Genomic DNA, 26,374 nt, shown 5'->3' with positions numbered 1-26,374 from the left:
CACCCATAGCCATTGGCCCTTCCCATAAGGTGGATTTTCCAAGCCATTCAAGTGTCAAGAACATGTGGCTAGGAGTGATGCTCACACATGCAATGTGCATTTCACAGGAATACATCCCTTTGCCTTATGTGGCCTGAAAGAACACAGCAGAGCCCAGAACCTGGGGCATGAAGAGGGGATACTTGGAAGCCCCGGGCACAGCAGCTGACTTCTGCATACAGACGCTCTATCCAGCAGCCGCCATTCTTTGGGTATTCGGGTTTCAAAGGACATAATCCTACCGATGCTTCCCCCCTTGCCACTGTGGCGAAGCATTCTGTGCAAGAGGCTGCTCTCCCTTCCGCCACGTGAAATTGGTCAGACTGGGAAGTGCTGAGTAGATTTGGGGAAGGCCCAGGGTGCTTCCTACCTTGGCAGGCCCCCTGAATTCCCCATATTCCTTCAGCAGTTCCTGAGTCTCCTCTGGGGTCTCTCCAGTGGAGGTATGCGTTGAGAGGTAAAATTCACCTGTTTCTTGGATCCAGTCCAGCGCCTGTGGGAGGAAACAACCCATCCAGTCCCCCAAAAGCCAGGGGTCAGTAGGAAAACATGCCATGCTACCGTGAAGGCTGTGGTCTGGGACAGTGTGATGGACCCAGGAAATTCTGACATGATTCAAGCAGTACACAGCTTGAAAGCTGATTTATGAATGAGCCCTCCCCTGGTAGACTTGGAACATCCCCCTGACAAAGAGAGTCCCTTGTCCATTAGACTGACCCAGTATCATCGTGAATTAGGGGTGATCTTCCTCCAGAACCTCCTCCCCACTCCTGGTACCAAACTCAGCCTTTCCCTTTCCTCTTCTCATCCCCGCCTCCCACTGCCCTTTCCTGGACGTCCCAGGACTGGTCGTCTTGGCCTCTGTGTAGTGTCTGGAGCTGAGGTAAAGCCGGGGAACGCTCTGCACATACCTGCTTGGCACTGCGCTCAAACACCACGTATTGCTGGCACTGGTCTAACCGCCGCTTCTTCAAGGTCCAGAAGTGCAGGACGCGGTTCTCCCTCTGCAGGAGCTCGCTCAGGATGGCTGCAGAGAGGAGATTGCGCCGGTCACGGGGAGGCCCTGACAACTCTGACTGGCTGCTTCTCCCCTACATCCCAAGTGCCAGATACTGTGACCTTCAAGCCTCCCCACAGAACCAATCCAGGCATCAGAAGCAAGGGAGCAAAAGCATGGTCCAGAGAGGATTTCCCAGGGGGGGTGGGGGGGTTGGGGTGAGAGCCTGTTGATGAGGTTCCTCAACTAATGAGGGAAGGGTATGCCCTGAGGGTGACCTGAAAGTGGCCCTGATTCTCTGACACCAAGGCTGGTCCTTGATGGTAAGAGACGGTAGGAAGTGTCAGTCCCTAAGTAACAGCTAATTCATGGACCCTACACGAGTGAATGGACTTGACAGAATCCCAGCTGTTCTAGGCTGGGGGAGCGGGAGCTGTGGCTCAGGGCTGATGGCACTGTATGGCTAACCTGAGGCATGGGCCACACCCCTGCCCTGCACATGAGCCGGGCACACAGCACGTGAACAGCAGAGCCTCAACTCTAAAACTTCTAAATAACCATAAAGGGAAGCCATGTGGGAACCATGTCCACATGGAATCATACCTCTAGGACCAAACTTCCACGTCGTTTTGGATTCCATCATGAGAAACGCTGAGAGCGGTCTCATGTTACCTCTAACGATGTTCAGCGTGGGGATGTGAACAAGGCGTCCAGCACCACAGAGGGCCGGGAAGGTGTTTGTCCACGTCATTTCCCAGCCTGCTCTGTTGTTTCAGGGGCAACTGGCTACCTGGATAGACTTCCTAAGTGTTTAATATTATGTCCAATGCTTGAAGCAATCAAATTTATTTTGCATTTTGTCTGCCTCCTGCTTGCTGCTAACTATATTAGATGCCAATAAAATATACAATAGGACTACTTAGAAAAATTAATGTTTATTAAGCCCTCACTGTATTTTCACGGTACCTCATGATGCAGGAGCTCCCTTAGGATGGCTGCATCTCCATTCTATGATGAAGAACCTGAGGTTCAGAGAGTGTAGGTGACACCCAGGGTCATGCAGATGGAAAGGGTGGAGCTATTTACTTCAGACCCTGAGTGCTTAGCCACCTGGTCTCCAGGCTCCTGGGGCTGCCCAGCACACGTCACTGTGCTCTGCAAAGGACCCGACCCAAGTCGCAGGGCTCAGACTCCAAGGCTTCTGCTGGTTTTGTGAACTTTGAATGCTCCCTGGAAGTCTGGTCTTCTAAGGACAGAATCTGTCCCTCCTCCCTTAGGCTGAGAGCCTTCATAGGCCCTTCTCCCCTTATCTATACCTATCATGTAACTTTCTCCCCGAAGAGACAATGTGTATTTTCTCACCCCGACCTCAGGGTCAGCCATGTGGCTTGCTTTGGCAAATGGGTTGTTAAGATACCACACAGCAGGGGCTGGAAATGTGCTGTGCACTGACCCTGCCTCTCCTCTCTGCCATCGACACCATAAGAAGTGCTCCTGGGTAACTGCTGCCCCTCCCCCGAGGTCCCAGAATTAACACACGTGGAGCAGCCAGCACCTGACCTGCAGGGAAGGAGCCGCACCAGCCACACTTGCAGCTCAAGCAGGACTGCCCCACCGAGCCCAGCCAAGATAGCTGACCCCAGCCAACATGCAGTCACCTGAGCAGTCGATGCCCACAACTGTGTACCACCGAATTGTTATGCAGCAATAACTGCTCCTGCACAAAACCTTAAGTGGCACTGCTTTGGGTGCAGGCAGCCCGTGGAATGGAAACAGATGCAGGGGTGAGTGTAGTCCCCGCTCGGCCGGAAGCTTCAATTGGCCAGTGAGTGAGAAACAACCCAGATCAGGCAAAAACCCTGGAGGGTTTCAGGACTCATTTTAGCCCTTTCTTAAAGGCTTTCCTGTGGGCAACAAGTGGCCCTCACCCCCACAAAGTTGCAGTGACCTGGTTCTCTCTGGGTGCCTGCCACTCTCAGCACCGAGGCACAGAGGGAGTGTCTGCGCTCAGCAGGTCTCCCCCAGCTGCCACCTGCATTTGGAAATCTGAACATCCACTCTGCACTGTGCAGGAAGGGGAGGGTGACATCACGCCAGCCACCCGCAGGGCTGCTCCATCACAAATGGTAGCACACCTGGAAAAGGAACCCGCTCTCCTCTTCTCCGTAGAGGACTTTGATTCCTAAAATTAATTCTCCCCATTGGCCTCTGATTTCCTCGCCTCTGAGCTCTCTGAGAAGGGCTCTTCATAGAGCAGATCAGCCTCTCTCCCCTGGCAACTCCGTAGTCTCCAAGCTGCCCGCTCCCTCACTCCAGGTCAATTTTAGTTCATTCCCTAGTCGCAGTCTCAAGGGTTGTATTTCCCTGCTATATCAAGACAACATTTGTTAAATTCTATACCTACTTAAAGGCAAATTTCTATCTGGTCCAGAATAGGCAATTTCATCAATGATAATTTAAGCTTAATGTGGTCAGTGAATAGCTAGTTTTTAAAGGTTACTGATTTTTTCATACAATTATAAATGTTACAAATTCAGAGAGATGTTAAGGATTATCTAGACCAGTACTTCTCTAAATTCCATGTGCACACCAATCACCTGGCTGGGGTGGGATGGGGAGCTCTTGCTAGAATTCAGGTTGCCTCGCTCGATCCAGGTGGGGCCTGAGATTCCGTGTCAGCTCCTACAGCTCCCAAGTGATGTTGATGCTCCTGTTCTGGGACCACATTTTAAAGAAGGAAACTGGAGTTTTAAAAGCTTCAGCAATGAAGCCGGGATTAGAACTTGTCTCACTCCCAGGCTGCAAGATACCCTAGCCTTGCGCTGCTCGATATGCTAGCCACAGGCGGCTACTTATATTTCAGTTGATTAATATTCAACAGAAGTAAAAATTCAGTTCCTCAGTTGCACTAGGCACATTGTAAGCGCCCCACAGCCATATGCGATGTGTGGCTTCTAGACTGGGCAGCACAGGTACAGGCCATTTTTGTTATTTCAGAAAATTCTATTAGATAGAGATGCTCTAGCCTTTAAGATAAATAAATGAAAAAGCTTTGGTGAAAGTGTATCATGGTTTTTCCATTCTAAATCTTGATGCCTGTTTAACACGTTCCCCAAGAATCATCACAGTCCATGCCATCCCACATCTAACTTTTTCTTATCCAAGGAGAAAACCCAGGAAATCTGAGGTTGCATGAAGACCAAGGGCACAGCCTCTGGTCCGTGCTGCTGAGGTGGCTGGTGGCTGGCAGGTGTCACACTGACCTTTCACTTGCTGCTCGGGTCCCCGAGTGTGGCTGGCGGCACTGGGCATGCTGACGTTGTTCCTGTGGATGTACTTGAGAAACACCTCCGCATTCCGCCGTGCCAGGGTGCAGGCCTGAGGGAGACAAGTGGGAAGCGCCCGCACATAAGTCCTGGTCCAGCAGGTGCGTGGGACCCAAGACCCCGGAGAAGGGCTTGTGAAGCTAGGGGCGAGCAGAGCCCTGCAGCCACTCCGGCTCATGGACACCCCAGTCCCAGTGAGAGAGAACCCCCTCTCATGGAGTAAAGAACTGCTTCCCACGCCCCTCCCCTCTCCACCCCAGATAAAAGTCAGGAATCAGCCATCCCCGGCCGAGTGTAAGTTGAGTCAGTATTACTTTCCCTTTCAACCTCGTTTTCCTCTGCCCCCAGAAGGCCTCGTACATGAGCACTGGTGAAAGTCACTTTAACATTAGTTGAATTTAGACTTGAGAAAGCAAATTTGGGAAACAAACCTATTGACCATGCATCTCAAGTCTAAATGGGTATTACCCACATTTAAAATTTTATTTGTCCCTCAAATCAACCCTCACCTCAGTAACACTAATAAATTTCTCTACCTAAAGGAATAAGAGCTGTTACACTGGCCATGTAAGACCCACACTAACAGGGGTGGCAGAGAGGACAGGTGTGTCCCAGGTTGTTGTGCCCCCAGAAGAGACTGAGGCCCTAAAAGGGCAGGAGTCATGAAGCAAGTCAAGGCTAGACTCTAGGTCCACTGGCAGTGTTTCTAGTTTCTCTCAAGACCACAGATGTTCTGAATTTTTTTTAAAAAGCAGTGTTTTTTTTCCTGGTTGTAGAAGTAATACATGGTAGTCCACTAATTTTTAATCCACAGTTTTCAGAATTAAATGATCTTTAGATAAAACTGTACAATTTAAAAACCTTTGTACAGTTAGCATCTTATTCTACAAATTATATAATATAAAATATTCTAAATGCTGCATTAGCAACAATGGCTTCTGAGAGCTCTGGTCAAAGACTGCTGGTGGGTCCGTTCAGAGGCCCATGAATTTAACAGCTGGAGGGTGGTCCAAAGCCAAGAAATCCTAAATAGTCAACTAATGCACACAGATGGAGAGCTCCATGTCCCGTCCACTGGGCACACACTTCCCACAGCAGCAGGCACTTTCTCAACTACAGGTGTAGGCACGTCGAAAACATCTAACCAGAACAGGGTTTTTTTTGTTTGTTTGTTTTTCCTTCTTAAAAAGAAGCACTTAATTTTATGAAGAACTATCTTTATATCTCTATTTAAAATTTTTCATATGCTCTACTTAAGTTGTTCTGTTTTAAATTGTGTTTTATAACAGGGAAGACTTTTAAAATCATCTTAAGCCCCGTATAGAAGAATTTCTACTGAATCTCATTAGTAAGAGCTGATCACTAGGGGTTCTGATTGAATGCAGGTGCAGACACCAACTAGATGGGAGGAAGGACAGGGGAGGCCATCTTTAAAAAAAGAATAAAAATAAAACTCAAAGAGGTGGTCCAGTAGAGACAATTCCTAATAATAAAAAAAAGACAGTTAATTACAGAATTGTAGAAAATCAGTGGCAATATGTCAGGGTATAAAAATTCTCTTTTGTACTTTCAGAAACCTGAGAGGAAGCAGAACATGAAAGCAAGACATCTGAGAGTAAATGGAGCCTTGAGATAAGTTTTAGCGCAGAAGACCCGTCGGAGAGAAGATCAAGGCCGGAGGGAAGAGGGCTGGGAGGACTCCCACACACTGAGAGCCTGTTCAGAGCAGCCGGGGCTTCTCCCTGGGAAGCTAGAGCTCTATTAGGAACAAAGGAACAAAACGAGGCATTTCTCTCTTCATGCAGCAGACTACGCAGTGTTACAGTGATCAATAATTGATAACTTTTAAATTGATAAATAAATAAGATGTCTATATTTCTTTTAATTCTTGCCTTAAATATTGTATTATCCATTTACAAAGGATTTACATTGTACTATTGTTTATATTATTATTTGTATTTTAGTATTGTATTATATCTAGGTTTATATATTTCAATTAAGAATATTTTAATAAACCAAACATAACTGAGGGAAAGTATGTATTTTTCTCAATTAACATCAATGGGATTTCAGGATATCTGAACCTGGCACCAGCAGTAATGGTATATCCTAACTGCCTAATTATACAAAAAGTACTGAGAGAAAAAAGAAATATTTGAAGTGTGACTTTTCAAGTTAACCAGCCAATATCTTCTCTACAACTACTCCCTTTCAGATATGAAGCTAGAAAAAACAGGGGTATGGAAAGCCTTTGTGAAGCAGTGTTTGTGAGAGTGGGGGTGGGACAGAAAGAGAGAGAGAAGGAGGAAGAGGAGGAGGAGGGACAGGGGGAGAAAGGGAGAGAGAGAAGGTAGACAGAAAAACAGCCTAAAGTCCCAGACCTTGGATGGCAAAGTGCTCTGACCTTAAGAAAGGCCTCCTTTTGTTCCAGATGTTTACTGATGAGTGGAATGACGTGGTCGATCTCTGCTGCTGGCCCCAGTTTATCTCGTCCACCACACCAGTCCTCATCTCTCCGGTATTCCTGCTCTAAGCTCTCCAGGACACTACAGACCTAATGAATCACGGGGGGGAAAAAGACTCAGTAAATTAATCAGTTGGGAAGTCTTCTGGGAGGACCTTTAACAGAGAGAATGCTGCACAGATGCACACTTTTTTATTTTAAGTTTAGTTTGTAGACTGAGGGCATGCAGTGTCCCTGGGGATCTGAGGGAAGTCCAGGAGGCCGGGAGACCCAGCGTCTGGACCTTGGGAGACAGTCCAAGACTGAGATGTGGATTTTGGAATCATCTTCTGATAATCAATGGCTAAGACAGATTAGTACTTTTTGAGGATTAAAAAAATATATATTATATTGCTATAACTTTACGATAACTCTGTGACTTAGGTAGTACAGGAAAATGAGGTTTTGGGGAGATACTTGGGGTGCCCAACCATCTGAAATTGCCTTGCAGGAAGTAGTTTCAAGCAGAGGTAAAGAAGGAAGTTGCCTGTATATTGTGTCTTATGGGCCATAAATGAGTGCTATCTTTCCCCTCCCCATGGAAAAATATCCCAGCAAAAATGTCTCAAGATACTACCATATGGCAATGACATCTCTAGGCCTTCTATTACAAAATGTATATTTCCTTCAGAGGGATACAAATTTGGGTTAATCTCAAAGAAAGTTAAGGAGCTTTCTCAGTTCGGAAAGTGCCGAGAGGCCATGCTATTAAGCACCTTATAAATGAACAAAAGAACAAAAGTTTCGAATGGAGCTTGGAGGGAAAGCTAGGAGACTAGGCAGCCGAGTGTCAGGGCCTAGGGAAGGATGTGGGAAATAGAGCTCATGCTCCTGTGCTTCCCTTCAGCGGGCTTGGATCGCTTGCTTGGCTTTGGCAGCAGGCGTGAACAGCTATTGTCCTTGGCCTCCTCGGACTGAGAAAGTCATCCTTTCTGATGAAGAGTATGGCGATGGATGGGACATGTACTGAGTTATGAACTGAGCTGAAAGATGTCCCAGGCAGGACACCCTCATGGCCAACAGGCTTCCCAGGCCTGAGAGACCTGTCGCTGAACTCGAGCTGGCTCCCCCAGCACCACCCATCTCTGCCTTGGCAAGGCAGGAACACATTCAGGATGCTCACACCTTGAAAGAAAACATTATATGTTCAAAAACTCTAAGAAAAAAGAGTACTTAACACCTGTCCTGTGATAGTATTGGACTTAAAACCAATCAGTTTGAAAGCTGAAAAGATTATAAAGCATAAATCCTTTAGTTTAATAGGCAGAGAAACAGATTTCTTGAGAGATAAAAGTGACCTTTAGCAATATTAGTTCAGGGTCAAATTTCCTGATTTTTAATCTAGTGCTCTGACCTCTTTAGTACCTTGATACATCTCAAATTAAAATTTGTGTATGATAGTAGAGAAGGATTAGCCTCATTTTATATGAATATTCAGTTGTCCAGAATCATCTGTTTAAGACCAAAGGACTTGTATGCATGCATATGAGCAAAACCAATCGACAGACAGTGTGGGGGTGGCGGGGCGGTAAGGTCTTGTGCTTGGGGTGGGGGTAGCAGGGGAGAGGTCAATGGGGAGGAAAAGGAGACTCATGTAATACTTTAAACAATAAAGAATTTAAAAAAGACTTTATTAAATTAATTCTTTGTCCAAAATTAACTGATTATATAGTTGTGGGTCTACTCCTGGAACCTCTATTCTGTTCCATGGAGTCTATCCTTACACCCAGCACCATTCTGCTTGATCAATTCAGCTTTAGGGCAAGTCTCACAATCAGCTGGTATAACTCCTTCAACTTTGCTCTTCCTTTTCAAAGTTGTTATGGCTACTCTAGATTCTTTGCATTTCCATGTAAATCTTAGAATCAGCATACTAATTTTTACCAAAATGCTTGCTGGGATCTATCTGATTGGGACTATGTTGAATTTATAGATCAACTGGGGAAGCTCTTTATCGTCTTTGCTGGTCCCACTTCCGAAGGCATCATCTCTCTGAAGCAACAGAAGGCAGGACTGAGACCGACACACTGGCTGCAGGGCCCTCTCACAGACAGGCTGCCTTTGCTCCGCGACACTTCCCCATGGCCACCCAGAAGAGAACGTTTCTCTGATCTATTTCTCCTAGGGAGCACTTGGAATGAGGGAAAGTATTTTACATGGAATAAAATTACTTCTGTTTGAAACCTCTATTTCATATAAAGAATTCCCTAACAGCACCCAAATCATTTAAAAATCCTCTTAGCTCTTGTGCATATTGCTGAACAGATGTAATGGTAATGGGTCTGCATCTTTATGACCCTGCCTCTTCTCCCACAGCGACACCATCCTGCCAGTAGGCTCATAGTTCTCAATGACAGGGAGCCTTGTTTCCCCCATTAGATTGGGAGCCCTGTGAGTAACAGAACTTTATGTTTTTCAAGCAGTGCACAGTGCCTGATTGTGGTAGATGAGATTACGTTCAGCAAATTGTCCTTTCCCAACTTCCATGGGAGGTACATACTTCTCTGCGTTATTGATGTTGGCTTGGCCACATGACTTATTTTGGCCAAAAGGATGCTAGAGCATGTGACATAAGCAGAGACTCGAAGGGCACTTTCATAGAAGACTTTGGGCTCTTGCACTTTTGCCTTTTGCCCTAAATGTGTCCCAAGTAGCTGCTGGTCAAGGAGGATAAGAGACATGGGAACAGATCTAGTCCCAGTCTGCAGCTTAGAGCCAGCTCCACCAAGCTCAGCCAAGACCAGCTGAGCTCCAGATACTTATGCAAAAGAAATGAATGCTTATTGTTTTATACCACTGAATCTTGGGGTGATTTGTTACACAGCATTATTGTGGCAATAGCTGACTAATATTCCACTCCAATCTAGCATTTCTATTTCAACAGCTAGATCCAAGGAGTCTGAGAAATTTATAGAAGCAAATCACATGGTCCACTTCTCTAATGGAAAGCATTATAAGGAAGCCACAAATCATTTTCCTCTTCTCAAAGGTTAGTACTGAGAGGACTGGCTTCTTGCTGTGGTAGGTACTGCAGATTGGCAGTGTGAAGCAGAAAACAATCCTCTGTCACTCTCAGCCTCACACATCCCCCAGCCCTTTCCCTCACCTGCTCAGAGGTTTTGTAAAAGGCCACAGAGGCATTGACCAGTTTCAGCCGGTCTTCCATCTTCAGCATGAGCTGCTGCCAGTGGAGGGCCACCTTCTCCGCACATTCCCGGATGGCGTCTGCATCGTAGTGGCCGGCCTGCAGCAGCGCCTCAGCTTTCTGCTGCACCTGCAGGGCACTCTGGTGCGTCTTCTGCAAGGAAGTGGCATGAAAGAGGGACTGGGCACAAGGGGAGGAGAGAAAGGTCCGTGGGAACGACCCAGGCGTGGTATGGGAGGGGGTGGAGTGAGGCGTGAGTGGAAAGATGCAGAGAAGTTAAAGAGCTTTAAATGACTGATTCAAACATTTTGTCACGATGACAATTACATCATTGTTCAAAGCATATTTTTAAAAAAGAAAATCATACAGTTTCATTAACTAACTGCTCAGGTCCCTAACTCCTGTCCCCGCTCCTTTCTTTCTCTTCTACTTGCATCACGCTGGGTCTTAAAGACATTTCAGTGTCTGAAGCAGAGAAACAACAGTTGTGTATAAATCTGCTCTCTGATGGGCTCATACGTTAAAGTTCCTTTTCAAATCTAATCACAAAATTGTTCATCATAATGCATCCCATTTTACAGATCAAATAAACACAGCTCAAAAAATTCCCCATGTAACAGAAATCTGAGCCAACATGCAAACATGTTAAACAGTAACATCAGCTGAAAAGGATTGCAGTAGAAGGAATAAATTTGGCAGATTAATAAAGCAGAAGAGTAGCATCTCACACCATCCCCTAGCAACCTCACCAAGGGAACTGAGCAGTACAGTAGACAATTCAGCTCCACACATAATCCTCACATTACTGCATTATGTGCGTTTGCCTTTAGGATAATATATATAGTAGAAGAACATAAACGTTCTTTTTCAGGCTCAATGTGGTTTGCATTCTCTGAGTTTACATGTAACTGTAGGAGGTGGGGAGGCCAGGCTGGAGGACTGGGTGGCCTCAACTGCTGGGATGATTTCAACCCAATGGCGCAGTAGGAATTCGGCTTTTGCAATTTTAGGAAAGTGTGGCTCAGCTGGCAGTGAAAATGATCAGCTAGAAGCCCGGTAACTGACTCTGGAATTAGTTCTGCCCTTCTTCTTGGGCAGCAGTGCGAGGACAGCCCCTAAGAGCACATCCTTTCTGCACTCCCTGTGTGTGAGGACAACCTCCCTCCTTTTCACCTCCACTCCCCCTTCACCTCATCCCACACAGCAACCCACACAGCGCTATTCATTTTTCTAGTCTATCAACCACCTCCTGGCTTCCCTTCCCTGTCTCTGAAATCTGTACCCAGTGTTAGCTCTGTCAGCACCACCTCTAGCAGCCTAGATGCCCTTATTCCCTTGCTTTGCCACCGACCCAGCCTTCAAGCCTGATGACCACATCCGCACTTGGGTTCCTAATTGCTGAATGCAGCTGGAAAAAGTAAACTAATGGGCTGAAACGACCCGCTATAAATCCCTGGTTTCTTTCTCTGTTTTACTTATTGGCAGCATTTTCTTTTCCTGTCTCCTAAATGTGGAGGTGCCCCAAGGCCCATCCTTTTTTTTTTTTTTTTTTTTTTACTTCTGCAGAGCTCTTATATCTCTTTCCTTGATTTCCATTTCTCCTCTTTGTAAACGACTCCCCAGCCTACATCTCTCACCTCAACACTTGACCCCTTATCTTTGTCTTTGGATCTGAGGGGAAGCTGCCTGCCACACCTCTCACCCAGGTCAGCAGCACCGATTCAGTGGATCTATCTGTCGGCTCATGTTAGTTAGTCGCCTACAAAGATGCATTCTCAGTGAAGGAGTGAAAGATCTTCCTAGAGAGAGGAGGACCCCTCACCAATAAATGGGAATGTTTTTACTGTCCTGTCAGAGCCTCCACCTTCCTCCCAGACATCTCTTCGAGTTCCACATCTAAACTAAACTCCTTCTTCCTCTAAAACAGTCCTCCCAGGACACTTTCCAATTCTGTGGACGGTGTCCTCCTCTCTGCCACCCAACATCACAATCTCATCACCACCTTGTCTGCTGTTCCTCACCCCGAATCCCAGTCCAGCTCTCACCACCTCCTAACTTGACTGCTGTGCTGGTCACCCACCTAGTCGTCTTGCCTTCCATGTCTACTCTGTTTAACCCATCCCTTACATCGCTGACAGATTCGTGTTTTGTAGTAGGAAGTGCTTGGATTAAGTGATTTCTGATGTCCTTTTCAGCTCTAAAACTCAAATTTTATGCTATAAACCTCTCTCCTTCTTTCAATTCAAAAGTCTTCAGTAGTTCCCTCATTGCTAGGAAATTAAGCCCAAACTTTAGTCCATGTCATTTATTTTTAATTGAATTCAGAGAGGAAGGGAGAGGGAGATAGAGATAGAAACATCAATGATGAGAGAGAATCATTGATTGCCTGCCTCCTGTATACCCCCTACTGTGGATCGAGCCTGCAACCCATGTGCCCTTGACCGGAATTGAACCCGGGACCCTTCAGTCCACAGGCTGACACTTTATCCACTGAGCCAAACCAGCTAGGGCAGTGGTCAGCAAACTGCGGCTCGGTAAAGCTAGGCTCGCGAGCCACATGCGGCTCTTTGGCCCCTTGAATGTGGCTCTTCCACAAAATGCCGACTTCTGCGCATGGGCCATGAAGTTTCAATAGCACTGTATGTGTGCGCCCACACGTGGTATTTTGTGGAAGAGCCACACTCAAGGGGCCAAAGAGCCGCATGTGGCTCGCGAGCTGCGGTTTGCTGGCCAGGAGCTAGGGCGACCATGTCATTTAAAGCTTCAAAATGTGGTCCTAACAACTTCCATGCCATTATCACCTATTTCCTTACAAACACGCTTTGAAAACACACCATACTCTTTTTTTTGTTTTTGTTGCCTTCAGTCTTCCTCCCCATCTATGATCCAGTCGCCCTTTGACACTCCTCTGACCTCCTTCAAAGTGGCCTTTCCAGACAGCTTGAGCCTCACCAAAACTATCCTTTTCTGAACTATATCACTTTTCCAACCCTTGGCTGATTCTCCTTACTTATTCTGTGGAACTCTCAGGCAAGGACTATTTAAAAACTCACGTGAATAGCTGTCATTTAACCAGGCGTGTACTCTGTGCTAGGCACTGTGCTTACGCATGTGCTTTCCTAGTTCTCGTGACACCACCCAGGTAAATATTACTATTCCCTTTTCACAGAGTAAGAAACTAAGGCTCAGGCTGGTTAAATGACTTTCCCAAAAATGTACAACCAAGGAAGTGATAAAACCAGAAATAAGTTCAGGTCTGATCTATTCCCAAACCTATGTCCTTTCCACTATATCACATCAGGTCTTGAGCAATCGGAATGGAATCTATATCTACAGTGTCTCATTTAGAGGAAGGGCCCACCAAGTGACCATTTAGCAATTATGGTAATTATCTGGCCTCCCCTCAGTATATGAAACCAGCATATAATTGTCATCATGAACCTGTTATTATGTCTTTTTCTCTGACAGAGGAGGAATAACTTTAATTTTCCTGTAATTTATGCTATGTAATAAATCCTCTTGTTTTTCCTAAAATTCATTATCATCTAATAGTCCTGGGAACCCTTTCCTCCTGTAATTTCCAAAATGATAAACTCTTATGTACATGACATATGACAACCCTTTGCATTGCTAGGTCTGAGTAATTATTTTGCTTTTATTTCTTCTTATCTAATCCTATTGATTGCTATATCTTTAAGACATGGGTTATCAAAGATGTTAATATTTAGTAGCAGGACACGGAAGAAAATGGAACCATATCAACTGAATTTATTAACCAGTTACAACTACTGGATCACTATGACTTAACTCAGTCTACCATAATGCTTAAGCTTGACATGTGTAAGAGGATTTCAAATAAAAATGGAATTTAAAATCAAGTTTTTCTCTATGGTGTTCACAGTCCTTGAAGGCACATCAGCCACACATCTTGGATACTACCACACAATAATCCAGGTTTGCTGATAAAACTATGCTTCTGTATGCACTGTCTACTACTCTCCATTCTGAATGGCTCTGGGGCGTGTTCCCGAAACCAAGGCCACTTCAGGTAAAAATTCTGACCTCCTTTTATGGGACCAAAACCTTCAAACTGATGAGGCCACCCAGGCGAGGGTGAGCAAATTCTGGTTTGCCCAGGATAGTTCTGTATATGCCTGTTTTCTGGCTTAGTTATAAATATTTCCCTCCTTCCCTCTTAAAAATGTCTCTATTTTAGCAATAAATTACATGGTCACCCTACCTACAGCTATTTTATTTTCCTTCCTGGAATCCGGGGTTCCTTCTGAGGGCCCAAGAAGTCAAATTATGCTCCCTATCAGCAATCATTATAAAGGCTTCCAGTAATATCAACAGAATGGGTTAAGCCAAACCAGACTAGTTAGATCTGCTTTCAAAGTGCTTAAATCATCCATGGCATATTCCCCCCATGCAGAACCCGCTGTACTAGTAAATGGACATGTTTAGAGAGAAGCACAAGGCCACCTGAAGGAGGAGTGTACATTGAAATTCTGGTTCTGTTCTCATCATTATTCTAGCCATGCTACAGACCCTGCCTATCCTGCATTCCCAAGATCTTCCAGAAATCCTATCTGCTCTGCCATGTCCTCCTGAAACCATAGGCAAACTCTACAAGGGCCTCTAGCTCAACATCAATTCCAAGAACATCTGACCAAGTTGCACCCAAGCAATTAAGAGACATCAATGCTCAGTGAGCCTTCATTCTGTAAGGATGCAATGGCATCTACCACAAATTAACACATGATGCATATGCAAGTCATGTCAGAGTTAGTCATTTAGAGAGAGTTGCAAATGCATTTACCAACTATTTTCCACTAGCTCACTGAGATGCTCAAGTGTGTCATGACATTCGGTTTTACTTTCCCAACGTCTGATTAAGGGACTTAAAATTGAATTACCTTCCAGGCACGTAAACCTTCACATGCAGTATAAACAAGGAGGAGGTATGGCCAAGAGCCGTTCGCTCCTGCCCAGCGTCCCTCCCAGCCTGATGGCATTCCTCCGGTCTGACTGGCAAACCTTCGTTCTCCACGCTGCTCCTCTCCCCGGGCCTTGTCCACTGGGTGCCTGATTCTTGACTGTAGCCCCAGTCCTGACTTTTTCTTTACGGCAAATAGTTCCCAGCCTCTCACGTGTGGGCATGCCAGTAAAATGCCACAGAGACAGCTAGCGATAATAAAACTTCTCTCTTCTGGTTAGTTCTTCCCTAGAAAATTATTTGTGCCCATACGGTGTGGGTAATATACAGTATATTTTACAATCTTAAAACCCAAACAGTATCCTAGTTCTAGCAGCTGTTCCTGAGAATATATCAGAAATCTTATAGAAACACGCCATTCACGTTCATGCTATTTTTACACGTATAAGATGGTTTTTAGAAAATTAAATGGTTGAAATCAATCAACCACTAGTTTAAAAATGAGTGGCAATCAACTGGATTACTGTATTAACCATATACTTATTGGCATGAACAGTTAAAATTGTATCACTGTAGTAGAAAATTCTTAATAATAATTTTTTGTAGAAGATAACACTTTGCATTTGCAACACACTCAGAAGTGGGTCAAAATTTATGCTGAACCATAAGTAATGAATGTCTTTGACGTTTTCCTTCTTTATCTCTTTTCCCATTGGTATTGAGCTTATTTTATTTTAATATCATTCCCATGTCTCATTTCCTACCATTTTCCCTGACACCATGCTGAAGCAATCAGCTCAAGTCTCTTTGGGAAGGATAATGTTCTAGCAGAAAAGATCATTAAAGGTATTATTTAAAGCGAGATCAGACTTATATTAGATGATCATAAGTGGAGTTTTATTTTAAAGCAGCATCACTGAACAACTACTCTCCGTGGAGCAAACCATCCAGCGCTGTCTGCTCCCGTGATCGCTGTTCTTGTAAAAAGGCCGAATCTGACAACGGAATCAACCTTACATGTAACACGGAATCCTAACTTACTAATGACTCTTTCACTTGTTCATCCTCAATTCTGTGTGACCTTTACATTTCTCACATGGTGCATAGTCCACAAGGAATAAAAAACTCAACGCACCAGCAGGGGGCTTGAAGGTTAAAGGTACCAATTAGAAAGAAAGCAAATCCATGTTTGTAGTGTGAATACTTGAGTTCTAAAACCAGGCCTCCTGGAGGGGGGCGGGAGGGGGGTGTAAACCCTGCATTGGCTTCTCCATCAATTCCTGGAGCGTAGGGAGGCTCCCTGGACCATTTACTAGGAAGAGGGAGGGCTTCGTTACATAAAGGGACACCCACACATGAGAAATCGTCCCACTTGAACCACAGAACAGAAGGGAGGGGAGGGCGGTGCAGCCAGATGTGGGTGTTACCTCGATGGCCAGCTGGAACTGCTCGTGCTCCCGCTGCAGCTGCTCCGCTTCAGACAAGGAGCTGGCGTTGACCAGGCTGGCGTTCAGCATCGACTCCCCATTGCGGATCCATCCCAGGACCTAGGGAGTCGGACAGGAGCACAGGTGAACGGCCTTCGCAACTTCCCCAGAGCTGTGGCCTCTGATGGTCACTTCAGTCAGAGAGCTCACCATCTGCCACCCACAGGATGGGTCTGGATAATTAAGTTGGTCATCTTCCTAATCTTATCTCAAGGACCAACCTCATTCCCAGCTTCCTATATTCTTTCCTACCTTTATCATGCCTCTGTCCCAATTTTCTCACCCACTTAATTTAAACATTACTTTATCTGATTGCACTGTATGTCCATTTCTGAAGTTCCTCCTGGAACACAGAATGGTATAAATAAACTCCCTCTGTTGGTACCCTCTTCTTTTATCAAGGCCCATTTTAAATGGTAATAACGTCTTGAACTCTACCAACCTAGTCACTCCCATTAGAAAGGACCTCTTGGTCACCTAGCACAGCCGTACCATTTGGCACGTACCACCTTTGTGGCACTCACCTCAGGCTGCCTTTGGTCAATTATTCCGACCTATGTTTCAATTCTCCCTTAGAAGGTCAACTTCCAGAAGAGCAGAGCATTCTATTAGTCACATTTTCATCTCGTATAGCACCCAGCACAGTATCCAACATATGACGGGTATGCAGTAAAGTTTTTGAAAGAGTGAGGGATTATCTATGGCAAACACCCAGGTCACACCTAAGGAGTGGGTCCAACCTCCCATGCCCTGCAAAATAGCCAAGGTAGACAGGCTTGAGCTTTGGCAGGTAAGCAACCCAAAGGAGGGAGGAGGAAGGAGGATAAAGAAAACAAGCAAAGTAGTGTAAAATAATCCAAACATTAGAAAAAGGGAGAGTAAGTTATAATTGATTTAGAGGCTAGGACTCAGCTGAGTAAAACTTCTAGGTGACCTTAATTAGTCCTCAGCGAGGGAATATTAGCGTAGAAGGAGAAACAGCTGACACTGTCTAGAGCAGTAGTTCTCAACCTTGGCTGCACATTAGAATCACCTGGGAATCTTTTTAAAATCCTGATTTCAGGGCCTCATCCTCTGGAAATTCTGTTTCTTTGTTATGGGGTGGGGCCACAACATTAGTAACAAAGAAACAGAATTTCCGGAGGATGAGGCCCAGAAATCAGGATTTTAAAAAGATTCCCAGGTGATTCTAATGTGCAGCCAAGGTTGAGAACCACTGGTCTAGACAGTCCTAGGACCTAGGTGAAATGGGAATGTGCAATTATCCAGCTCAATAGTGTTAGCGCGAATAATCAACCTGGAAGAATCAGGCCTTGAAAAATCTACCTTGTGTCTGGTCACCAGCAAATTGCCAAATATTTTATTAGGAAATCTGAGAGTTTTATTGTTGAAAAAATTATTTTGAAATGTCAAACTCAGTAAATACCACATATCTGTCACTTCCACGCAAACAGAAGTCACCACAATCTGTTTCAGAATATTACTTTCTCCTCTCAACTTCTTCATGTTAAACAATTAGGAAAATACTCAGCCTGGTCTCCTAGGCCAATGATGGCGAACCTGTTGAGCTTGGCGTGTCAGCATTTGGAAAAACCCTAACTTAACTCTGGTGCCGTGTCACATATAGAAATTTTTTGATATTTGCAACCATAGTAAAACAAAGACTTATATTTTTGATATTTATTTTATATATTTAAATGCCATTTAACAAAGAAAAAATCAACCAAAAAAAATGAGTTCACGTGTCACCTCTGACACATGTGTCATAGGTTCACCATCACTGTCCTAGGCCATAACCCGCATAGACATTTTGCAAATTTCCTCCTTGGGCAGACAATGACTGGTGCCATATCGTGCATGGATAACCCGGGGGCAGACATCCCGCTGAAGCAGGGCTCTCTGGATTGAGATGTTAATTCATGGCCGGTCTGGCAGATTGTGGATGAGGTACAACTATTGTACAGCAAATAGTTGCAGGGAATAACTGCTCAGAGTGTATGTGTGAAATCTCCGATGCCACTGGTGTACTATGGCTGGCAGGCTCGAGGGGCGAATGACTTCCCAAAGCTGCCTGTAAGTTTGGGTGGAGGCATACATGGATTGTGTGCTCCAAATGCTTCATCTTTTTGCAAAATGGAGCTCTCAATGTTCATTTCTGTCATGATTCATTGCGTTTTGCTTGGTTCAAGATTCATCTGAGGGTGTCAGAGAAACATTTTCTCCACATACATCACAAATCAATGCTTGAGGGGCAATTTGATTTCCTCTGGGCCTCCTGAGGAGATATTCCTCTCCAGTATCAGCCAACTGAAACATCAGCTGTAGCTGTGGTTGTGGGATCCCCATTTACCAGCTTTTCCACTTAGAAATATTGTGGGCTCCAGCCTTTACCTCTTTCATTAAATCACCGTCTTTGACATCCTTGCTCACTCTTATTTCCCAAACACTGTTTATAAAGGTATTGCAAGACTTTAAAGTGGGAGACTTCTTTAGGAAGATAAAAAATGCATGGCAGTTTATATCCATCCTCAGGTTCAGTCAGGGTGAGACTGATCCCTATGATTGAGTTAGTCCTAGGAGCAGAACTGAGATAGTATAGAAAGAGCACAAAATCTGAAGTCAGCACACCTGGCTTTGTTACTAGCCCTCTGAGTCTCAGTTTTCTCATTTGTAAGGTTAGGATGGCAGTACCGTCACCCGCTGTAATCAGGGTTGATGCAACATAGCAGGATAATAGTGGTGGTGATCATTTTTAGTTCTGGAGCAAAGCTAGGTAATGCTATGATTCTTCATTTGTACCTCTCACAATGAGAAGAGAGAAAGTCTGGGAATATTAATTTTGTCCCAGTATTTGTAGTATTTATTGGCATATTCTGGCCCTCCTGATGTTAGGTAGGTATCTTAGCTGTTTTGTTATCATAGTCTTTGTACTCTGATTAATGACACTTCTTGTTGGTGTAATTCTCTATTACTATAGTCCTTAGTGTTCCTGGTTCACAAGGTTGGTTATTTATTCTTCGGTGAGCATCCAAATGAGTACAAGGTAGTAGAAGAAATACTATAATAAAAATGAGAACGTGTTGGTTCTACCAATCCTGAGCTGTGTGCGTTTGGAAACATTTCATCTCTCTGAGGCTCAGTTTTCTTTTCTGTAAAATGGTAACCCCTTGCTTGCCTAAGTCACAGGGCAAAGACGAAATAAAATAATTAATGTAAAAGTACTTTGCAAACCATAAAATATAATCCATCAAGTGAACATTTTATGTGGATCAATCATTGAGGCAACAGTTTACCTACAGGTTAGATGATCTTTGAAGGCCACTCTGAGCCCTCACATTCCATACTTCTTTCAACATTCTGGGACTGCCCCTATAGCCACAGTATACCAGAGAACTTAGCTTCCAGAAATGAGGGACTGAAAGAGTATGGATGCTTGGGGACTCAGTCAGAACTGAGAGAGGGGACAGAAATGGAGATCTATTGCTTCCTCAGGCCAAGAAAGCTCAGCTAACTGGGTTAGGAGACTTGTTTAGTTAACTGGATGTGGATGTCCACAAAGGAGGAAGCCATCCAAGCTGGGCAGGTGGACCCTGCCACCACGTGGGCTGAGGAAGCTGCAGGTACATGGCTTTGTTCTCTAGGTCATGCTGACAATAAGTCTGTGAGGTTGCACTCAAAGCCATTGACTCCGAGGTCTGCGACTGCAGATATCATCACGAGGCACAGCCACTTCTGAAACCCCAGCCACAGGAAAATCATCAGCCTCTCAGATGGTAACTGGGAGCCTCTCATGTTTTCAGTGTTTCTTAGTTCTAAATATTCATGATGTTTGAGACTGTATGGGTTCATCCATCATGGTTTTATAGGCCATGGCCATGTGTCTTCTTCATTATCACCACTTTGAGAGAAATGGAAAGTGGTTGCCTCTTTTTTGGATTTATTCTCTTTTCTAAGTTCGATGTATAGTGAACCCAATTGAACACAGTATTCTCGACAGGAATATGAGAATAGGATAATATTTTTCTCCTTTGTTTTGAATGTCCATCTTGACACTATGCAAGTTTTGGCCAGTATTTGGTCCATAGGGTGAATCTAAGTCAATATCTTTAGTAGACAAATACATGTGGTTTCTTTCTCCATTGCTTAGAGCCCCCAAATCTTATAAATCCATTTTGGCCTATTTTCTGCTAAATGCACTGCTCTTCAGGAATACATATGGAAATTCATTTAGTTTTATGCCCATTAAATAGGCTATTCCAATCTTCCTGAATTATCTAATAAATGTGAGGTCATCCTTACCAGAGTAGCAATTTTCCTGGAAAGCAATCAGAGCATTTTGTGGGGTCTAGAGAATAATCTGAACGACTTTTCTAGAAGAAAGGGGGCATCTGGGTGGTCTGGGGCCCTGGACCATGGGCTGTAATCAGGAAAGTGGTTTCCCTTTAAGACTCAACATTTTTCTGGAGGTATCTGGGCCATTTACCTTACATACAAAGTCCTAGGTAATCCCTCAGGAAAAAAATCAGTTGCATTAACCAATTTCCTTTGTCCTGAACACTTGAAAATAATTTTCAGTCTAATGTCTGTGGCATCGTCCCCTTCAAAGCTTAAGTTTCATGTAACTGTGACATAACAACACTTAAGGTTATGATGGCCACATCTCAACCTTTCTTTTCTGAGAGCTCAACGACAGAGCAGTATAATAACACATTGTTGTCCTCTCCCTTTCTGTCCCCATTGATGGCATTTCCATTAAATGTCCTTTTCCTTTTATTATTTTCTTTTTTTTGAGAGTATATTCAAAAGAAAACTCTCAAGCTGGTGTCTAAATGTAGCCCCATTGATCAATACTGACATCTAAATTAACTCTCTCTTTCCAAGTGTCGACAGCTTCCGAATCAATATTTCCTGCTCCACCAATTTCCATCAAACGCAAATGCCTGCCCTGAACAGGACCAGACAACTCTCTGGAGAAAGAGCCTTGCATCGACTAGGAAAACACGTCTGTCTAATGAGGCATGGTGGCTGGACCGAACAGCAGTCCCTGGTCACCCCCAAGGCCGCTGTCCTTTGCAAAGGCCTCCACAGTTTCCCTAAATTCTGATGCGAGCAATCCAGCCCCATCTGGAACTCCAGCCCCACTGTGTGTCATTCTGAGCATGGCGGGAGACGGGGTTTCCTCAGCCCCATAGGAGGGTTCTGCTTTGGTTCTCCAACTCATACAATGCTGAATGCAAATGTATACAGACATTCGTTAAGCCTGAATTATTCATAGATAGATGTTTCACTTTCCCATTTGACAAACTGTGTTATCATCGTCCCAGCTCCCCATTCTACACAGGATGTATACTTGGAGGATGAACATTCATTTCCATTTTCATATCAGTCACAAAAAAACATAATTAGGGTGCTGGCTCTACACTATTAATGCTGGAACAAAACAATAAATAAGTAAAAAACCAGGAACAACAGCAAAAGTAGATTCATTTCAAAGTCAAATAGAGATAATTTTCATCTGCTCTGTTTTGTTCGGATGATCGTCCCTGCCACTGTCCACTGACAGGAATAACAGCATGCAGAGCAGAGGACCCCATGGTCTCTGGAGCCCGCTGAGTGAGTGGGCAGGTGCCACCTCGCTGCCAGGTGTAAATCACGCCTGTGGCGATTTAGTGTAATGCTGCTGCGGCCAAGGAAACCCAGACTGCATGCTGCTGCAGGGCTTCTTTCTCTTTCCCCGGAAACCCCAGGGTGGGCATGGGGTCTTGCAGAAGCAAATTGTAGGGCCCTGGATTTAGGAGGCCTGGGTGCAAGTTTTAGCTTGAGTTGGTCAAGAGGCCCTGGGAGCATTAATCCTATGGTACCTCAGTTTCCTCATTTGTGAAGTAAACATACACCACTTCCCCACATGGCTTGTTTACCTATAATGAGATCACGAATGAAAAAAATACTTCTCATTTGAAAGAAAGTACTGCCAAGAATGACTGATTTGTATTCTCCTCACTGCTCCGGGCCTGCCGGGATTCCCACCGTGTTCCCGTGAATAACATTTCTCTCCAAAGAGCCACACGGGTTCCCAGTGCAACTACGCGGAAAAACGACTTGGATGGCAGCGCTGTGATCTGGTCTTGCCTGGGGCTCAGTGGGGAATCTTTAGCACAGCGTCTGTGGGCTCTGGCTGAGCAATGACTGGGGGAGAAGGGGAGCACAGAAGATACTTTTGTCCACTTTAATAAATAACAATGTTATAACTAAGGCATAGGCATTAGCAAGGAATACCCTGACTCCAAGGGACCAAGCAATCATTAAATCAAATACGATGTTTCTGTTCCCTGGGGTACATTAATAGATTTAAATCTAAAAGCTCTAGCAGTCAGTGTAAATAAGGGTAAAATATGTAGTATTTTTTAAATGTGCCATTGGTCATTGTATGTCCCTAGAGATTCCTCGAGACCTGGGTATGTCCTTAGAAAAATGGCTAGTATCATATAAGAACCCTTTTTCCTTTTTAAAATTGACTTTATTGTTGTAAGAAAATGTTATCAGAACCACACTGAAAAGAATGATGGCAACTGCTACCACGTATTGACTATCAGCTATGTGACAGGGACTACACTAGGCACACAGGGGCCCCAAATTAATCAACCTAGCTCTAAAGGCTCCATATACTTAGTCATAAAGGATTTGTATTTCCCATGAACTGTATGCCAGGATTGGGGATGCAAAGGAAGAGAAAAACCTTCAGTGACTGAGGGCAACTCAGGAATGCTCTCCTTAGATTGTTAGGAAAGCGGAATCATGCATTTCTTGTTAGGGCCACTGGACCCTTAGACCTGTTTGTTAGATCCAATAGATGGCAGCCCAGCTTTCAGAAGCTAATACAACCATTCCTTCACGTATCTATTTCTGAGGTCTGGTTACACCTGTGGCTCTGTCTGCCTCACCCCATACCAGGAGCAGGCCCAGCCCCATTGGGAAGCCCGGGTGGGAAGCCTGAGTGGAAGGTGGAGGAGCCAGGCTCACCTGCTTGACCTCAGCCTGGAGGTGCCGCAGTTGGAGGCACTGCTCGAGCCGCTTATGCGTCTGCTCCGCATTGAGCTCCAGCTCATGCTGCTTCTCGTGGAGGAACTCCAGTAGCTCTTGCACCTGAGCTGCCAGATCAATGTCTTTCTCACAGATTAACTCAATTCCTGATTTAAAAAGATAAACAATTAAAAACCAGGTAGTACCATAAAGACTATATTTCATTCAATATTCATATGAAAGCTGGAATTCAGAAACGGCCATTATCAGCACCCTCCCAACTACTATGCATCCGTCTGTGAAATTGGGCAGACGGCCATAATGGGCTTTGTCTGGGATGCTCCCACATGGCATCTCTTTTGGGTTAACTGGTCCTTTGCCTGGGACTATTCAACAGATGGTCAGCTCTTTATATCGACTGGTGTTATAGAGAGCTGGTTCTCTGGAAGTCCATCCCCAGACAAGACCGCACCCAGCAGTCTCTGAGGGGGGATTTGCAACGCCCAGAATATTCACAAGCCAGCCTCTGGATCGTACTGGGAAATACAAAACAAAGCCAAAAAGACTGTCTCAGGCACTTCTGCCCAAGGCACATTCTCGTTAGCTGGTCAGCTGGGGAGCCCACCAATCTCAGTGGATGGCCGCCTGAAAAAGAAATCTGATTTGGAAGGTGCCCCCATTGCTCTCACACCATCAGACATTCACCTCTGCCATCACAGATACACCTGCAGCATACAGTCGGGGGAGTACAGGGGACGGCTATACTCGCGAAAGGAAATTCATTTCTATAGAGGCAAAAAATAGCGTTTTATATAACGACAATATGGGAGAGTGGGAAAGAAACTTTCTGGTGTTACATGGTAATAATTTCAGTGTCTTCTCATGTTTATTTTTTTCTGCCGGTTTCATAATTCCCAGTCCTCGCCCCTGACATATTCACAGGAGACGGAAAAGAACAGCCTGTCCTTTTGGCAGTCAGCTCCCTCCACTTACTATTTTCAGTTCCCGAGAGGATGAGGTAGGGCATCTCCTTGACTGAAATAAAAAATACAAAGAAACACAACATTTCTACACCTGCAGCTCAGCTAAGTGGGATGACCCTTGACCCCATGTTTACCTTCTGAAAATCTAATTAAAATCCATCTGCAGAAGCAGATGCTCTTTCCTGCTTCCAGCCACCATGTGGGTTTTTCCCAGCTCGGTTTTCATTCTGCATGCGTCTCTGACGTTTAGGATGCTGGGCTTGGGCACAGTGTCTTTCTACAGCAAGCTCATGGCTCACTCCTGCCACACTGCCGGTAAATAGGCCTCTACGCCTAGCAACGCATCAAAGGGGTCATCCACCTGCTTAGGACATCATCCAGAAGAGGCTCACAGCCTGCCCTTCTTTCTCATCTACCTCGCTTGGATTGTTTTCTGAGAGAGGAACACAGGAACTGGAATGGGTGAGGACGAGGCCTAGGACACCTCTGTGCTCCTCAGTAGCGCATCATGTTGTGGATGGAGAATGGGAAAACAGGAAGACTTACTCCAGCTGCACCCAAAAGAATAGAAACTCACCGCTCTCTCCCACTGCCTCCAACACATTGAAATGGGTCCCAGTTAAAACCAATCAGTTGGCACATATCCATCCATCAACAGCAAATAGTTTTCTTGTGTTGACATTACTCCCAATCAGAGGCTTAATTAGCCTCCTCAGGGGCTCTCAGAAATGCAACAAGAATGTTTGTTCTTTGTATCAAGTATTGAAGTGTAGCCTATATAATAAAAGCCTAATATGCAAATCGACCAAACAGCAGAACAACTGGTGGAATGACCAGTTGCTATGACACACACTGACCACCAGGGGGCGGATGCTCAATGCAGGAGCTGCTCCCAGCCTGTAGGCCCCAGGCCAGCCAAGGTGGGTGCCAGCAGGGCCCCCCATCGCCCTGCTGGTCACCCCACAGATCAGCCCTGATTGCCGGCCAGGCCTAGGGACCCGACCCATGTACAAATTTCGTGCATTGGGCCTCTGGTTTGTAATAAAATAGTTTGTCAGTCTCCTTATAGAATGTTGTATTGAAGTTTCTGATGTGCTCCCACAAAGCCCTGTTCTCATCCCTCCATCAGAACACTTGCATTGAGGCTTGTCCCTTATTAATTTGTCCATGCTCTCGCAGAAATGCAGGCTCTCTGATAGTAGGTCCAAGTCTATCTTATGCCTCTTCGCATCTTCAGGACCTAGCCCAGTGCTTGACTCATACACCCAATAAATACCTGTTCAATGAACACATGGGCCTCTTTAGGGAGGAACTCAGGCCCTGTGCTGGGGTGGAAAGTACCTGAGAGCTTTGGGGAAGGACAGATGTAACTTTGAATCCATGGGCTGTAACCTATCCATGGTATCTGAACTCCATATCCTCTCTGAGCCTGGGTAAAATGGGAATCCCAAGACTTCTGGACGTGTTGTGAGGACTCAGAGATAAAGTGCCAGTATATACAGTGCCTGGCCTTTAGTAGTCTAAAAATTACCCATTTTCCCACTTTTTCCTTTCCCTTAGGGAAATTATAACACATTTACTATTGATTACTGATGGGACTGTGGAATGGTTTGTATAAAATGTAAACATAAAATCTTACCATTGGTATTTATGTACTTGCTCAAAGTATATAACTAGAAACTATGGTAGTTTGGACACTATTAGACCAGTGCTCTCAACCTAAGCTCACATTAGATTCATCTGGAGAAATTTAAAAGGTCACCATGCCATGCCCACACCCCAGACCAAGAACACCAGAATCGGTAAATCTTAAAGCTCCTGGGTGAGTCCAACATGCAAACAAGATTGGGAACCACTGGATCAGATGTCCAATGGTCCTTCTGTTACACGCAGTTACTAGACTATTTGGCATTGTGCTTATTTGGGGCTCAAGGCCAC

General features: G+C 44.9%; 1 protein-coding gene across 19 annotated transcripts in view; it reads right to left on the bottom strand.

Moving 5' to 3' along the window:
• KALRN (kalirin RhoGEF kinase) overlaps nt 1–26,374 on the bottom strand; it is a 656,959-nt gene that overhangs the window by 249,678 nt on the left and 380,907 nt on the right. For 13 of the 19 annotated variants that reach the window (XM_036353020.1, XM_036353029.1, XM_036353021.1 and 10 more), the window contains exons 15-21: nt 23,454–23,620; nt 16,374–16,493; nt 9,972–10,190; nt 6,767–6,916; nt 4,300–4,414; nt 951–1,066; nt 410–532 (exon numbers count right to left, since the gene is read on the bottom strand). In XM_036353020.1, the coding sequence (XP_036208913.1) occupies nt 410–532; nt 951–1,066; nt 4,300–4,414; nt 6,767–6,916; nt 9,972–10,190; nt 16,374–16,493; nt 23,454–23,620 (1,010 nt within the window). The remainder of the gene's footprint in view (nt 1–409; nt 533–950; nt 1,067–4,299; nt 4,415–6,766; nt 6,917–9,971; nt 10,191–16,373; nt 16,494–23,453; nt 23,621–26,374) is intronic. The other 6 variants (XM_036353028.1, XM_036353035.1, XM_036353040.1 and 3 more) reach the window with 1 other exon arrangement.

This window comes from Myotis myotis, unplaced genomic scaffold (assembly GCF_014108235.1).
Source record: "Myotis myotis isolate mMyoMyo1 unplaced genomic scaffold, mMyoMyo1.p scaffold_m19_p_2, whole genome shotgun sequence".
Lineage (NCBI taxonomy): Eukaryota > Metazoa > Chordata > Mammalia > Chiroptera > Vespertilionidae > Myotis > Myotis myotis.
The sequence above is the reverse complement of the archived record's forward strand: the minus strand, read 5'-3'. Positions and strand labels throughout refer to the sequence as shown.